Source organism: Vitis riparia, chromosome 8 (genome assembly GCF_004353265.1).
Source record: "Vitis riparia cultivar Riparia Gloire de Montpellier isolate 1030 chromosome 8, EGFV_Vit.rip_1.0, whole genome shotgun sequence".
Lineage (NCBI taxonomy): Eukaryota > Viridiplantae > Streptophyta > Magnoliopsida > Vitales > Vitaceae > Vitis > Vitis riparia.
In genome coordinates this window covers 9018394-9035149 of record NC_048438.1, presented here as the reverse complement: position 1 = coordinate 9035149, position 16756 = coordinate 9018394, and the positions used below count along the sequence as shown (strand labels likewise).

The 16756-nt window shown below is 31.3% G+C and overlaps 2 protein-coding genes and 1 non-coding gene across 3 annotated transcripts; 2 read left to right on the top strand and 1 right to left on the bottom strand.

Moving 5' to 3' along the window:
- On the bottom strand, positions 1-726 carry LOC117921311 (UPF0098 protein CPn_0877/CP_0992/CPj0877/CpB0906-like). The gene is made up of 2 exons (XM_034839171.1): positions 301-726; positions 1-153 (listed from the first exon to the last, which is right to left on the bottom strand). Exons 1-2 carry the CDS (start codon positions 724-726, stop codon positions 79-81), a joined length of 501 nt encoding a protein of 166 aa, XP_034695062.1. The 3' UTR covers positions 1-78.
- Positions 727-8095: 7369 nt separating this feature from the next.
- LOC117921057 (transcription factor LAX PANICLE 1-like) lies at positions 8096-8972 on the top strand. The gene has a single exon (XM_034838825.1). It carries the CDS (start codon positions 8200-8202, stop codon positions 8683-8685), a length of 486 nt encoding a protein of 161 aa, XP_034694716.1. The 5' UTR covers positions 8096-8199; the 3' UTR covers positions 8686-8972.
- A 6505-nt stretch (positions 8973-15477) lies between these two features.
- On the top strand, positions 15478-15551 carry TRNAI-UAU. The gene has a single exon. It is a non-coding gene; the product is annotated as a tRNA-Ile (tRNA).
- The last annotated feature ends 1205 nt before the right edge of the window (positions 15552-16756 follow it).

Here is a 16756-nt window from a genome sequence, read left to right as displayed (position 1 = left end):
TTCAAATTTTTATAAAATCGCATTATATTACACCTCAAAAAACCACACAAAATCAAAGCATATAGAAAAACTCAATATCTAGAAGATAGCAATCAAGACGGCTTCTCCCAAAACATGCCCTTGAATCGCATCCAATAGCTTATCCTTCGTAACCTGCGTACACCCAAAAAAATAATAATGAAAATCGGATTCGAATCTTGCAAATTCCAATTGAATCATCCAAGAAATTCACCGCCCAAATAGCATTGCATGCATGCAAAACCCACACATTCACGTCAACCTCAAACACTTATATATTACCTTGTTTCCAAGCTTCACTTCCTCGTCCAAAGCATAGAGCTTGAACTCGAACCTGTGCCCATGGCTCGACAGCTTGGTGCCGCGCCACCCAGGCAGCTTGAAATCGTTGTACCCTTCCTTAATCCCGGCATAATCGCCGCTGTAGACCTCCTCCTTCCCCGAGAACCCCTCTGGCAGGCCCTTCAGGGTCGGTGGAATGTTGACCACCACCCAATGGACCCACGGCACAATAGGGTCTTTGGGATCGGGGGCGTCGATGTCCTGAACCACGAGGGCCAGAGTCTTGGTTCCATCTGGAACGTTGTACCACTCCAAGGGCGGAGATATGTGCTTCTGGGCACCTTGGCCTTCGGCTGTGTACTTTCTTGGTAATCTTCCTTCGTTGTCTACTTGGGGTGACACCAGTCTAAATTCATCGCTGGCCATGGCTTAAACTCCGAAGCTGGATTGATCTGGGGTTGATTTGTTTTTAAAGAACCGAGTCTCTATTTACATGTATGGAAGCAGGTGACGCGTGGTAGATGAAGTATCGAGAGAAGACGAGAGCTTCGTGGAATATCAACGCGTGTCTCCTACGTGTCACGAAGCTGGGGTGTTGTGGGGTTGATGAAATTTTGTGATTCATTTGCGTGAATAAAATAATATATGAATTTTTAATCTGCCAAAAATTATAACCACGTCTTGCTAACGAGGTCAATAATTTTAATTTTCTTTTGTTAAATTAGCCTCGGTTCAAATGTCTTTGATTTTTGCAAAATTAAAATCCAACCTTCCAAATTCAAGTCAAGTCGGAGCAGGTAGGGCTATGGTATGTTTATATAAGGCAGACAGGGTCTGTGCTTCAGGTTTAGCCCAAAGCTAATTTCTGGGTAGGCCCAAGACCTACCCAGACTCGGCCCATGTGGCTTAATCGAAGCTCAAAACCATTGTATGAGCTGTCAGTTTGTTTATTTTATAACTAGAGAATACACTAAACATATGAAACTAAAAATCCTCAATAATTTTATTGCACTATATTTTACAAAAAGTTAAAGTTTTAAAAATAGTCTGAAGGGATCAAAATCTTGTTAGGATGATGGGTCTGCACCCGGTCTACGATTTTATAACTAATTTTTTGTTTAGATTAAAGTTTGATTTTGTGGGGAATATGTGGGTAGAAATTATGGTGGTAAGGTTTGATACCATATGTCACTCAATATGACTCGAATATGACATGTTCTTGATCTGAGTTGAATATAATCATATTTGGATGAAATTTGTATCGAATGAGTCTTCATAATATGTTAAGGTTAAAGTTTGATTTTATGATAGATAAAAATTAGGGTAGTAAGGTTTGATTGAATGATTCTGTCTCTATCATTGTGAATTGAATTTCATTCAACAATGCATCACTTAATGCGACTCAAATGTGATATGTGTTAATAAATTTGATAAATATAATCATATTTAGATGAAATTTGTATACGATTAGTCTTCTTAATATGAATTTGAAATAAATATGTTAATTAAATTATAAATATGTTATATTGAAAGGTTAATATATAAAGTAATATAAGACCAAATTCAATCTAATTATTAAATATAGTATATAAAATATAATTTATTTAATAATTTGATAGTATTTAAATCTACATTTTAAAGTTTATTTGTTTAATAATTAGATGGTATTTAAATTTAAATTTAAATTTTTAAAATTTTATTATTATTGGTATTGTGTTTATGTGGATGTGTTGAATATGGGAATAGCATGACCATCCGTACAAAAAGCAAAAGAGAAAAGAGAAAAGAAAAGCAGGTAAGACTTAAGAGTGAAATAAAAGAGGGAAAGGACATGATTTGGAAGTGGTTGGACAGTTCCCGGTGTTTCTGATACGTCTCAAGCTGGTGATCTCATGGGGAAAAAACATAAAAATAAATAAATACGCACGCAGGTACGGTCATGGCGATGGGTCATGACTCAGGACTCATGAAGCCGATTATCCATCAATCAATCCTCTCATCACCCTCTGCTTCCTCTTAAGATGCCATGTCTACAGTCTCAACTACTCACCTCTTCGCCACATCTAAATCTCTCTCTCTTTTTTTTTTTTTTTTTTTTTTGGCTTCAAAGTAAGGTGAAAGTCAGATCCCTATTCCATCCACCCAAAAGCCTTTTGATTCTCCTTTCTTCTTCTTCTTCTTTTTTTTTTTTTTTCTTTTTTATCTTTTCAAAATCATATAAAATTAAATGCTGGTTTTTTGTTTTTTCCCCCCTCTGTCGTTTCTTTTTCGCAAAAGTCAACATAGATGTTTTATTTTCTTTTCCCTCTCCTGAAACCTACGTACTTTTTTCCAGACAATTTTTCCACCTTGAATGAATAAAAAGTTAAGCTTTTTATTTTTCCTTTTGAGAAAAAAAAAAAAGACCAACTAGAAGAGTTAATTAGGTCCTTAGAAAGAAAATGTCTTGCATTCTTTTTTTTCTTTTTTTTTTTAAATTGATGATCTTTAAAATGGACATGTATATAAAAAAATTGAAAATTAAAACAAATTATTTTTAAATTATAATATTAAATAACTTTATTAAATATATTTTATATATTTAATAACTTAAATTAAATAATTAAATCATTCTAAATCAATTTATCCAACACTCTAGTTTTTATCCACCATAAGTATAACATTATAACTCAATATTGATGAATTCAATCAAAAGTACATCTAACACCGTTCAATTACACAAAGAATGAAAGATTTTTAAAGCATTTCACAAAAAGACAAAAAGATTAAAAAAAAAAAAAAAAACATCACATTCATGTGATCTCAAATACTAGATTCACCTTTAAAGAAAAACTACATTTATATTGTCTCAAACATTTATTGATATTTGCATCAAGACAACTTTCAAGGCAAGTTTTGTTATCACCTTAGTAGAGTCATTATCACTACTCGTGGATCATATTGACACATGAATTATCTTTAAGTAGAGTAAATGACGGTTGAAAATTATAAACTTTCAATAGGGGGATAAAAAAAAGAAATTATGTCATAAAAAAATAAGTCATTATTATTTGTTAAGGAAGTCAATGAGATAGATTTGCACAAGACTTTTAAAGCATTTCACAAAAAGATAAAAAAAAAAAAAAAATCACATTCATATGATCTCAAACACTATATTCACCTTTAAAGAAAAACTACATTTGTATTGTCTTAAACATTTATTGATCTTTGCATCAAGACAACTGTCAAGCCAAGTTTTGTTATCATCTTAGTAGAGTCATTATCACTACTCGTGGATCATATTGACACATGAATTTTCTTTAAGTAGAGTAAATGATGGTTGAAAATTATAAACTTCCTATAAGGGAATAAAAAAAAAGAAATTATGTCATAAAAAAATAAGTCATTATTATTTGTTAAGGAAGTCAATAAGATAGATTTGCACAAGACAAGTTGGGGACAAGTGACCCCTATTCCAATCTTACAGGAGACAAGGCTGGTGACCCTATTCCAATCCTATGGGAGACAAGGGAGGTGACCCTAATTTCATTCCATTATCATCTTTACTATTTGTTGATCATATTAATATATGAATAGTCTTTAAACAAAATAAATCAAATCAATCTATGGATGAGACAAGTTTGGGATAGGTGAGACCTATTCCAATCTTATGGGAGACAAGGAGGTGACCCTTATTCCATCCCAACTATTTGTTGATTGCATTGATACATTGGGGGGAAAGATTATTTTGTATTTAAGTTTGCTACCTTTATTGGCATGATCAAATTAGTCGAAGTATTATTGCAAAAACATCGATGATTCAATTTTATAAAAACATGGATGTTGATACAAAGTTTGGTAAAAAATGATAAAAATAATTAAGACTTTTGGATACAACTTTCATAATGATAAAACAACCAATAATGCTAACTATATTTAGCTAACTTTTCACAAAAAGTATCTTTAATTGATATGAGTACTTTTTATAAACTATATTAAATGTACATGACTTCAACTAGTTTTTTAAGTTATAAAAATTATTGAAACTTATACTTTTAAAATAAAATTTTATATCAATTATTTTTTTATTTAAATTTTTTGGGAAAATTTCTTTAAAGCTTTTATTTGACAATTGTATATTTATTATATTTTTAATTAAATTAAAAATTATTGAAAAAATTATTTTTAATTCCTTTTATCAAATCAATTAATTTTTTTGTTGAATTTTTTTTTTTCACAAATAGTTATTACAATTTCATTTTTTAGTTCAATCAAAGTCATCAATGTGATAATTATGAAACATTAGAACAATCATTGACACGTTAGGATATTTTGAAGAAAAAATAAAAATCGACACAGGTGATCAAATCCCCCCCTTTTCATTTTTTTAAAAAATTCCCAAAAAAATGTATCATCTTGGATGTATTTTTAGTTAACGACAACTTTTTGATCCTTTTATGTAATCCCAAAAATTGAAAAATCTATTACATTGGATGCTTAACCTCTACCTCTTAAGTCATGATATTACACATTGGCTAGAAGAGAAAGTATTTGTAACCATATAAGTATGAATTTTTTTAAATATTGTAAACGGATTTTAAAATTGTAAGGATATATTGAATACAAAGTGGATAATATTTATACAATTGAAAGCAAGTTATTATAAATAATATCAAAATTGATCTCTAATTGCAATATGAGTATTTGTTTGGTCTTGCAAGATATCTGTTTGGAGAAATTTTTTTACGTTATATAAGTATGAACTCTTCTTAACCTAATAAATATGTGTTAAAGTTGTTACGTGATGATTTATTTAAACTTAAAACGGACAATATTTATACAGTTGAGTACGAATTGTTACATAACGTAATAAAATTAAAATATAATTATAATTATGTAACTACATTAATATTTCACATAAGAAATGATTACTAACTGGTTAGTGATAATTAACCATTGTCTCAATTATTTAAATTTATTTTTATTTATTTTTTAAATAAAAAATAAATATAGTTTATAAATAAGTAAATAACATAAATTTTTTAATTTATTTTTTTAGAAGTGAAATTTGTATTTCACATGTTAAAAAAATAATTATATATATATATATATATATATATATTTGGGATAGGAGGCTTGTGCCTTAAAAAAATTGAGTTAAATTCATTTAATTTTCCTAAAATTTTGGTTAAATATATTTAATTTTCATTAGTTTAAAATTTTATTAATACATCTTTTATCATTTTTATTTACATTACCTCTCACTCAAAATAAAAAAAAAAAGATATTTAATAAATTTTTAAACCAATGAAATCAAATAAATTGACCAAAACTTTAAAGGCTTTGAATGAAAATTACCAAAAGAATTTACAAACTTATCTAAATTTGATTTATCCTTATCTCATACTCATCTTATTAGTAGCAATACAAATAACATTAAAAAAATTTCGATTCCTAACCCTCATCTCATATAATGATTTTACAAATTCCCTCAATATATCAATTCAAATAATACAATATAATCCTTATGCTTTGGATAATGCTATGTCAATTATATGGTCACTGTTAAGGGATATGATATGATTGATAGTTCAATATAATATTAAAATTGAGTTTTATTTTATTTGATAAAATTCAAATTGTGTTTAGTACTTGATGTAGGCTACATATGAGAGGGAGAGTTGTAAGTTTAAATTTTTAGAAAAATTGGTGGTTCATCGATCAGAGCATATGAAAAGGACTCGATAATTTAAAAGTGGGTTTTATAAAAATTTGTATTTGATTTTTTATAGAAATAAATATAGTTTTGTATATAGGTATTAGGTATTTTGAAGTTACATACGGTCGAACGAAAAGAAAGGAAAAGAAAAAAAGTCAAAAACTTTGGGCAAAACTGAAGCAGTGACGTTGGAGATAGGGTGTCAACTTACTAGGGTTAGGTAGCGTTTCTGTTACTCAAAACAGGAACAACAGTTACCTGTATTGACTAAGGGGAGTTAAAAGAAGATGCATGTGTGCCTACGGATAGCGACTTGAAGCTTCAAACTTCAAACCAAACCAAAAGCATACCTTATTCAACCCTCTATGTCTCCACCACTAATGGCTAAGCAACCACATATTTGCTACCCTCCACGTGAAACCCAACTTCACTGTCTGCCCCGCTGCCTCTTCCTCTCCTCTCCATTCAGTATTCACATCAAATGCCAAATCCAATCCAAACTCTATTGCACTACTGACCACTGTGGACACCCCACTATTCTGGTCTCTTTTTTGATCTTTGGTTTGATGGTGGATTTTTGCAGTTTTGGAGTCAAAGGCTAGGTCTGTTAAACCCAAAGGGTTTGGGCTAGCTAAAGGTTAGGGAAAGTTGTGACTGATGTGGGAGGAGGATTGAGTGGACAGCTAAAGCAGGTAACTTGAGTTGAACAAGAAAGAATTATTAGCCTTCTACCCACCCCACTCTTAACGTGAATACCGGAGAGCCCACATGTGCCCTTGCCTGCACCGTGGCCCTCTCTCTCTCTCTCTCTCTCTCTCTCTCTCTTCTATTCATTTTGTGGTTTCAACTTTCAGAAAATCTTTCTTCAATGCATTTTCAGACATGAGAACATGTGAATTATATGAAAAGTTTGAAAATGGAGCAGGAAATTGAAACTTCAGTGAAATTATCTGAACACCATTCTAGTGCTTTCCTCGGTTACATTGATTTAACATTCTGTGACCAAATCTACTGAGAAACACTCGTGACCCTTGAAAGAAAAGTGCTGAATTTTTTTGTCAAGCTCTCTCAGTTACTTTTGCAAGGCACTAAATGACATGACATGAATCAAGAAGATGGATTTGTAGATTGTTTTTTATTGAAGAGTTTGAAAAGTGCCGAGCGGAATTTTGTTTGTATGTTTGTTGGGCTTTAATTATTTTGAACTTGTAAGCTAATATTACTTATGTTATTCATTACAGTCAAATTAATTAAAGGTTTGACTCTTTGCTACTTACAACTGCACATTTATTCCGGAGAAAACACCCCCGGTGGATTTGAAGGTTCAACCAATAATGATTTCCAAATCAATTAACCAAACCAAGACACAACACTTGGATCAGTGTCGTTTGGAGCATGGAGTTTTCACCTTTTTCAGTGATTAGAGAGTGGATCTAGCTCGAATGCAGCGTTGGATCAAGTAAAATTAGGACCCAAAAAAAAAAAAAAGAGGGGAAAAAAAAATTAACCCCTTAAAAGAAGAGCTCTGGGTGAAGGGACATTATGCCTCTACCCTTTTCTTGCAAAAGAGTAGTCATGAGTGGGGACATGAATAGTTATTCTCTTTCAGCAAACAGTATATATCCTAGGGAAAAAGCATTGTTCGTACAGTAAAAGCCCAGCAACGATTTTGTCCTTAGATATATAGACTCACCTGCAACTATGACACATCCACTTCCATTTCAGAGCGAGGACCCCCACCACCCACCCCCCATCCCCCACCCCACCACCCACAAGGCCCACTACCCAACTTCTTTGTAAAGACGAATTCACTGATTTCTTCTCTCTCTCTCTTGCCGACTCTAGGGGCCACTGCTGCCTAGTGGAGGCCTCCTAGGGCCACATACCTAGACCCAAGACAGATACCTGAGGCTGAGTATGACCATATATATATAATTAAAGTTTGAGCAAATAAGGCAAAGCAGCACTCTTGGCTTAAGGGCTAGCGTCTTAGACCCTAACTCTGATACTCTATGTCCCTAGGTTAGACACCCGTATCCTGCTCTAAAGATCGGCTGAACTCATGTGACGATATCTCTGTTTGTTCAAATCAACGTGCCACTCTTCTTATTTGCCTATTATATATACATGAATTGAAGGTAACTTGACTCATCTTCTACGCTCCAAAACGTCTTGAAGGCTTGTGGTGAGGCTCTTTCAAAATGGATTATCCCAGCAGCAGCAACCCCAGCTCCTCGCTGTCCTCTTCAGTGGCAAACATCGGCAAGGATAAGAAGAAGGGTGGGAAGAGAAGCAAAGGGGTGAAGCTCTCCACTGACCCACAGAGCGTGGCGGCCAGAGAGAGGAGGCACCGCATTAGCGACCGCTTCAAGATCTTGCAGAGCTTGGTTCCTGGTGGAACCAAGATGGACACTGTTTCCATGTTGGAGGAGGCTATTCACTATGTCAAGTACCTCAAGACCCAGATATGGCTTCACCAAACCATGATCAACTTCGTGGACGATGACCCGTCTCTGCTCTACCAGTCAGATTCTCTTCCTTCTCACCAACAAGAAGCTTTCTACTCACCTGATGAAACCTTAGCCATGATGCAACCTTACATAACCACTACAGCGCCGGTACGAGATTCTTATTGCTTTCAAGGTGAAGAAACCATGTTTTCTGATGCGTCCGTGAACTACTATTAGTGTTTTAGTCTATTTCTCTCGCCTGTCCTTATGTCTCTGGATGCTTAGGCCCGTGTCTGTAATTGTTGAATCAAAACTAGCTAGTTGTTATATATTATGTGGTTCTGAATATTGTTCATGGGATCGACTAATTAGATAGCTACACTATCCAGTAATCTCTGTATAACTCTAAAAGAAGATCAAAGTAATGTGTAATTATGAGTTAAATTTTGCTTCTGTGGATCTTCCTTGAATGATTTTGTACTCTTCTACAGAAGCTTGTGTTGGTCCGCGTCATGAATTTTCTACAGGCCAGCTTTTTTTCTTCTCTCCCACGTCTTAGTTATCATTATGAAATGATGGGTATTACTTGAAACAATTGGTATATATGCACAAATCAGTTGGACACACAGCAAGCTTTGATCATCTTTATATCTCAAAGTAGTATCTCCAACATCTTGTTGTGAAGTATTTTCAACATTGAAGAATGAATTTTTGACTTCTGTGTATGGTATTAAAAGGTGAAGTTGTTTGTTTCACCAGTATAAGAAAGTTTCATGGAATGCGACTGGTGAAAAGGACTCAGCCATTTGATGGGCAGGGAGATTATCGTATGTAGCATCCGATATCTTCTCTGGGCGGTGAATGTTTATCTGAAAAGAAGAGTGTAGTCTGCCGAGGCAGAATAAGACCAGAATTATGTTGTTTGTAAGCGAAAGAGTCGTCCAGCGTACAAGACTTGACTTGGGAAAAGTGCTGATTTGCTTCAAAGTTTAAACAAAAATTGAAGACTTGACTTGGGAAAAGTGCTGATTTGCTTTAAAGTTTAAACAAAAATTTGGTGGAAACCATTTATATATCAATGCGCAATGATGAATTATATTCTGCCACGGATGTTACTTAATGATTTATTTTATTACTTTGCATAACTATTAGAATGATTTGGCACCATAGAATTAGTAAAGATATTGAAGCTAATGGATTTATCACTTCTTTCAATTTGGCCCATCCTTCTAGATCTCGTTATTCCTTCTCGGTTTTTGGTAAATCAATTTAAATAATCTAATAAATAAATTAAATATATATAATAAAATAATTTAATATTATGATTTAAAATAAAAAAATAAGTTATTATTTAAGTTTGTGTTTTTATTTTATTTTTTTACTCTTATTTCCCTTGGTTACCTTCATAAACTTTTTCATTACTTTACAATCTCTATTATTACTTAATTTTCTTTATTCTAATTATAATTTATGAAGATAAATATACGAATTTTATAATTTAGGATATGTTTTAAGCAATGTTTTTAAAATTGAACTGGTCATTGAACCAGAAAAGTTACTGTTAAGATTCACTGGTTGAATCGGTGGTTAAATTGGTGGTTGAACTGCGATCAACGGGTGATGTCATAAATATGTAATTTATATTTTATTAAAATTTAAAATAATTATAAAATTTAAAATATATATGAATAAATTAAAAATCAATAATATTATTTTTATCTTTGATATTATCAAATTAAATTATATTAATATTTTAAATTTTATTAAATGAAATATGTATAATATTTAAATGTGAATATATTAAAAATGAAAGAAAATTCAATTATTTAATTTAAACTAATTTTATAATTTAAAAAAAATATTATATTATTTTTATTTAATATTATAATTATTTTTTAAATTGAATATATTTTGTTTTGTTTGACATATTAGTTATCAAAAGGCTTGTAGCCGATTGGTGTCTAGGTCGGTTACTCAACTTGGGTCTAAGATTCAAACTCTCTTGGGTGGATTTGTTAATTATTTTTTCATTCATTAATGTTAGCAATCCTACATTGGATTCTGTGAGGAATAGGATGCTATAAAAACTATCCTCATAGAAGATGTAAGCATCACTGCATCTTAAAGCCATTGTTTTGAAAAGCTGGTTCAACGGTCGACCGATAAAATTTTCGGTCCGATTTGTTCTATTAAACCGTTTGAGCATTGGATCGGTCACAAATCGCCTAAACCAATGGTCGAACCAGTGACCCAATGGAATCGGGCGGTTCTAAACGAACCAAACTGTTCAACTTGTCCCCTCTTTTTATAAGCATGGAAGATCCACTATATATAAATTTTTGGCTAAAGCCCATTCCTGGGACCCGTTATTTTATAACAAAGCCCAACCTCCTACCTTGGCCATTTTGTGGGCTCAAGAATCAACAATTTTAGTAATAAGTTTTAAGTCAATAATTTAAATATAACTTAATTTAAAATCAACTTAATTCATTAAACAATAAGTATTAATTTTTATCAAACATTTTTTTTTAATCTTATTAATCACTAAATTTTTTCTTTTCTTTAATACTTTTGGTGGTATAATTTTCAAATATAAGGCTCAAATTCATTTAAAATATTTAGTAGTCTCACTTTATTTTCAATTTTATCTTTCAGTTCTTTCAATCGGATCTTTTTCAATCGCTTCTACAATCATTTCTTAATTTTCCAAACCTTCCTCAATCATATTGTACCATTTGTGCGTTTGATTAAATTTAGCTCAAGATTAGAAATGATATATCAATTTAAACTTTGTTGTTCTAACGATGGTGCTGAAATGATTTGTAACGTCGGGGCTTTGTCTGGTCTAATTTTCGATTTTGGATTATCGAATCATAAATTTGAATTTTTATCACTTTAATTTAAGGGTTGTTTATTCCTGAATTCTTTGATGGGAAGGTCCCTGTTTGAAGGAAGAGTAGAGTGGATTGACAGATAAGAGGAAGTGGAGAATAGTAGAAGTCTGTAGAACTACTCTTTAAAAAGCAAATGCTTAATATGGTAGAATTTTTAGCTCTTTAGATTTGTGGCCTTTGAAGGCTTGAAGCTCATTTCCCGTCCACGTCCACGTATGTGATTACACCGAATCATGATGTAATATTAGCAGGTTTTCTCTATTTTATTTTATTTTTCTATTATATTAGGATGTTGTGAATTTTTGTAATAAGTGGTATCAAAGTGGAAAATGTGAAGATGGTAAATATATATATATATATATATATATATATATATATATATATATATATATTGAAGATGATGTTAAGAATAAAATATGATATTGATTCGTTTGATAGAAAAAATAATTTTGGTATTTAATGAAGTATTATTAAAGATGTTTTGATGTAACAAGAACTTATCAAAGCATTATATGACAAGAAATTAAAGAGGGTGACATAAGGAATGAGAAGAGAATTTAGAAGTAAGAGTAGTAAGTACCATTAGATTAAGTCTAATTCATAAAATAAATTTTAGTATTTTGAATGAGAAGTTTCATTTTAAATTATGGGAGAAGTTAGAAAAAAAGGTTATATATATATATAAAGAAACAACTATTCGAATTGAAGATGGATGAAAAAATAAATGTTAAGAATCATATAAAATAAATTTAGCTAGTGTATTACCTAATTATTAAACATAGAGGTTAAGATTAATGAAAAAGATCAAGTCCTTATTTTATTGGCATTTAAATCCATTAGAGCTTGGTGACCCGATTTTTTTTTTTGTTCAACCAAAAAAGTTTGCGGTGCGATATATATATAAAAAATGATTTTTCCTTGCTTTATTTATTTATTTTCTCCCATTTATATTTTTGAGATGGTATATAGGTTTTTAGGGATTTATATTGTAGCAGCTTGATACTTTCTCCTTTTGTACCAATTTTTGATAGTGGATTATTCTTCTCCACTTCACGTGGTTTTTCCGTCTAGGGTTTTTTTCCACATAAATCTATATATGTTTTTGATAAATAATGTTTGCATCAAAACTTCCACCGACGTAACAAACTAGTATGAGTTGAAGATTTTTGAAAGAGTAAAAGATCACAAAACACACAAGATGAAAACAACAAGAATTTCAATGAAGGTGGAGTCGATTGCTCTCTTGTGATGATATGATACAATAAGCTTGTATCATGGAAAGTTTGAAGATCGATTTCATGGAATTTGGTTAAAGATGGAGATTGTTAGGAAGTGTCTTAAATTCCTCATTAGTATAAATTCTTTTTTTGTAAAGAATATTATATAGATTATTTCTAGGTTGATATATATTGTAATATTAGATTTCCTTATAGAATAAGGAATGTTATTGGAAATATTTCTATAAATATTTTAGGTCATGAAGGGAAAAAGTTATGAGATATAGATAAACTTATAAAGACTATACTAGGTGGATAGAGATGTGAGGAAGATAGAGAGGTACCTGGTGGAGTGAAAAGGCTCGTGGTAGGGTAAGGATACAAAAAGTGGGAAAACATGTGATGTTTCAAGAACCCAATAGTTGTATCTGGTTATATCTTCTATAATGTTTTGGTTTTATCATATGTAATGTTCTCTATTGTATAGTGAAATGATTCTCTCTCATCCGTGGATATAGGTATGGTTGACCGAATCACATTAAAACATTATGTACTGTATGTGTTATTGTTTTATCTTTGTTTTCTTGATTAACGATATTTGCATGAAAGTTTTCACTGTCGCAACAAAATCAAAATCATATAAGATAATGATGACTACACTTTTAGTTAGAAATACAATGTTGACAGTGGATGAAATGTCAAATGCTCTTTTATATACAAAAAAATATTAAGCAGTTAAGTAATTTGTTTGGATAAGCTCTTATGATGAATTTTGAAACACGACATGATTGGAAAAAATTGTGAGAGAGATATTATAATGGAAGAGATGATCATTCTCATTCACACTTTTGAAGGGATATGAAGAGTTATTACTACCACAAAAAGGGTCATATCAAAAGGTATTGCCAAAAATTGACAAGGTACCTAAAAAGAGGGAAAATTTTTGAAACCCAAGAGACTTCAAATTCTAGTAATATTGTTGATGAAGAGTTTGATAAAGAAGGTGATATTCTCTTTATTATAGTTGATGAAAATTTTGTTGACTTTTAGATTTTAGATTCTAAAAGTTCTTTTCATATGTGTCTATTTAATGAGTGGTTTGATACCTTCTTCCTAATCAATAAAGGTGTTTTAATAGTTATAAAAGGGAAAAAGATGAAAGATTTATGCACTTTGATTAGAAGATAGATTTCGGTAGAGTAATGAAGGTGGAACCATTCCATAAAGGGTTTTTTGTTGGTGTTAATGAAGTTGTCAAAGTAGAAGAGTGTGAGAAGATGATGATGACTTTATTTTTGGCTAAGAGTACTCATTGGCACAAAAATGAAAGTAATTGTAGAAGAAATGAAGTTATAAGGAAGATAAAAACAATTTTTTAAGTCAAGTTTGACAAGAGTTTGAACTCGATATATGTTTATTTTCATTAATTATGTAGAATTGAGAGAATTCAATTCAATTAAGGTGGAGATTGTTGGGATATATATAACTCAAATTAATATTTTATTTATTTATAGAAAATTTAATATTAGTAGAGTTTTTGTTTTGATAAATTCTTTTTTGAGTTTGACTAGGATAAAAAACTATTAGTTTCATACGATTCTATAAATATGTGGTTTATATAAGAGTAACGGAGAGAAAAGAAAGAAGAGAGAAAAAAGTGAAAGAGAGTGATTAACAAAGGGTGTATTGAGAGAGTTCGAAGTGTGTATTCTTGAAATTTATTAATAAATTTGATCTCTCTTTTCTATGAATGTAGAAGGTTATATCAAAATATATAAATATTTTATTTTCTTTATTTTATTTTATTTCAATACGTTTAGCTAGTGTGATTTTTCACTGACAAAACCTACCATCAAGGTGCACCAAACCAGATTAGGTTCCTCAAACTTTGCGGACATGGGTAAAACGTTTTGATGATATTAATCTTAAAAAGACTTCCCTTACGATGAAGGATGAAGAAAAGTGATACAAGCCTCCCTTCAACAATGCGAGCAGTTACTGAAGGCAACAAGTGAAGATGAGGATGTGACCCTTCATCACCCATCTTAACATGTTGGGATGACCTCTCCTTTCATTGACATCATCAAGTGGACGCTTCCACTATAAGTGGAAGGAGACTTCCCTCCACATAAAAGCGTGCATCTACCCAAAGATAGGTAACATAATAAGAAAATAGAAGTCTAGGTTTCAAAAAGCCTATATGAAAACAAGACAATGGAGACCACCCTAAAGTGGGTAGTGTGGGATAACTCACTACCATTATTATCTTGAAGGATTTATTCACATATATACCTATTCCTGTACAAATAATTGATAATACGAAATTCAAGTATCTATAAGGATACTTTGTAAAAATCACTTTTGTATTTCAGCCGTATTTCAATTTAGCCTTTATTTTTTCTAAGTAATCTCAATTTAGAACTATACTTAATTATCAGCTAGACTGTTTTATTAAGATTTTTTTTTTTTTTATAAAAAATCAATGATTTTTGTTTTTTAAAAAATAAAATAAAATAAAGACAATATCGTTGATTTATAATGTTTTTTCCCTAGCTTTCATGAGACTCATACAATTAAATTAAAGAAAAAAAAAACACGTGTATAATTTGAATATAGATAAAGAGTGCCCATCTATAAACTTAGGGTAAATTTTGTTCAACTTTTCCTTATGTAAACTTTAATGCGTTATCGTTATGATATTATCATCCTTGTGTTAGTAAAAGAATTATGAAAATTTGATTTTGAAGAATGTGGAATGTAGAAAATAATTAGTCTACTTTCTAAGTGAATCAATGTAAAGCTTAATGCAGATGGAAGAAAGCAAAGCTGGTCTGAATGAAGTCAACGGCCATCTCATACCATATATTGCAGACCCAAAAGCATTTAAATAATAAGATTTCAACTTTAATAAACGTCTTGGTCCCGTAGCTCAGTTGGTTAGAGCGTTGGTCTTATGAGCCGAAGGTCGCGGGTTCGAGCCCCGCCGGGACCATGGCTCAATTAATGTTTAAATTTTTTTATCTTAGTTGGTTGATGTAGCCAAATTCAATTTGACTACTATTCCTACCTCTCCCATTCCCTCTTTTTTTCAAGCCAGCCCAATAACAGGCCGATAGTTCTATAATGGCCATGGCACATTTGGCCCAAATTTGAGCTCAAGGATTGCTGAATGCGGCCCGAATTACGTCAAATTTACATCGAGGGATATGGGGCTTCAGCTCCTACTCTTATTTTGATGCATGACATATAGTCTATTTTGAGACTGAAGGATGGAACAGACCCCTGCGGCTAGTTCAAGATGAGCCCAAAGTTATAAGATGGTCAAGCCCAAGAGATCTAGTTTCAGGCCTAACCCAATTTACTAGCTAGGCTTCAATGAATCCTTTATTTTTCCTTTTTAATTTTTTTAATTTTTTTTTATCTTGCAATGCTTCTTTAAAACTTATTAATACTAAATTTACAATAAGACAAAAGAAAGAGCATTTTGATTTTTTGTCATCTAACAAAATTTTTAATAGATTCTTGAGATGTGGTACTCTTTTGTTTAATCTATCAAATGAAGATAATGTTAATGAAACTTCATTAATTGATGAGGTTAGTGATTAAAAAAGAGCAGGGATCTCTTATTTGTTCTTCTTGTTCAAGAGTGGAGGAATATTGTAGATGTCTTCTAGGGCACACAATCCTATGTTTCTTTTTTATTAAACTTGATGTATCTATTAGTGATGATATTTTTATTACTTAGATAATACAACTTGTAACATTTGGACCTTAACTTGCAATTTGTGAAAATATATTTTTTATTACCTTATAAATTTCTTGTAGACTCTTTAAATTTGGTGTTATTTTGTTTGAATTTTTCAATGAAGATGATATTATTTGAATTTCATCAATTAATAGAGGAGATGATGGAAGAGGAATAATAATCTTTTGAAAGCCTTCTCTTATTTGTACTTCTTTAAAAAGTGAAGAGATATTATAGCTATTGTCTTGGATACTCCAATCCCATATCTCTTCTTTATTAAGCTTGACATATCTACTAATGATGATATTTCTCTTGTTTGACTTTTATAACTTGACTCATTACCTTTGATATTTCCTTATAAATTTCATGTAGACTCATGATACATGATATTTTTTTTGTTTGAGTCGATGTTATTAGAACTTGATCTCAATGGTATTGAATGTGGAGTGGTG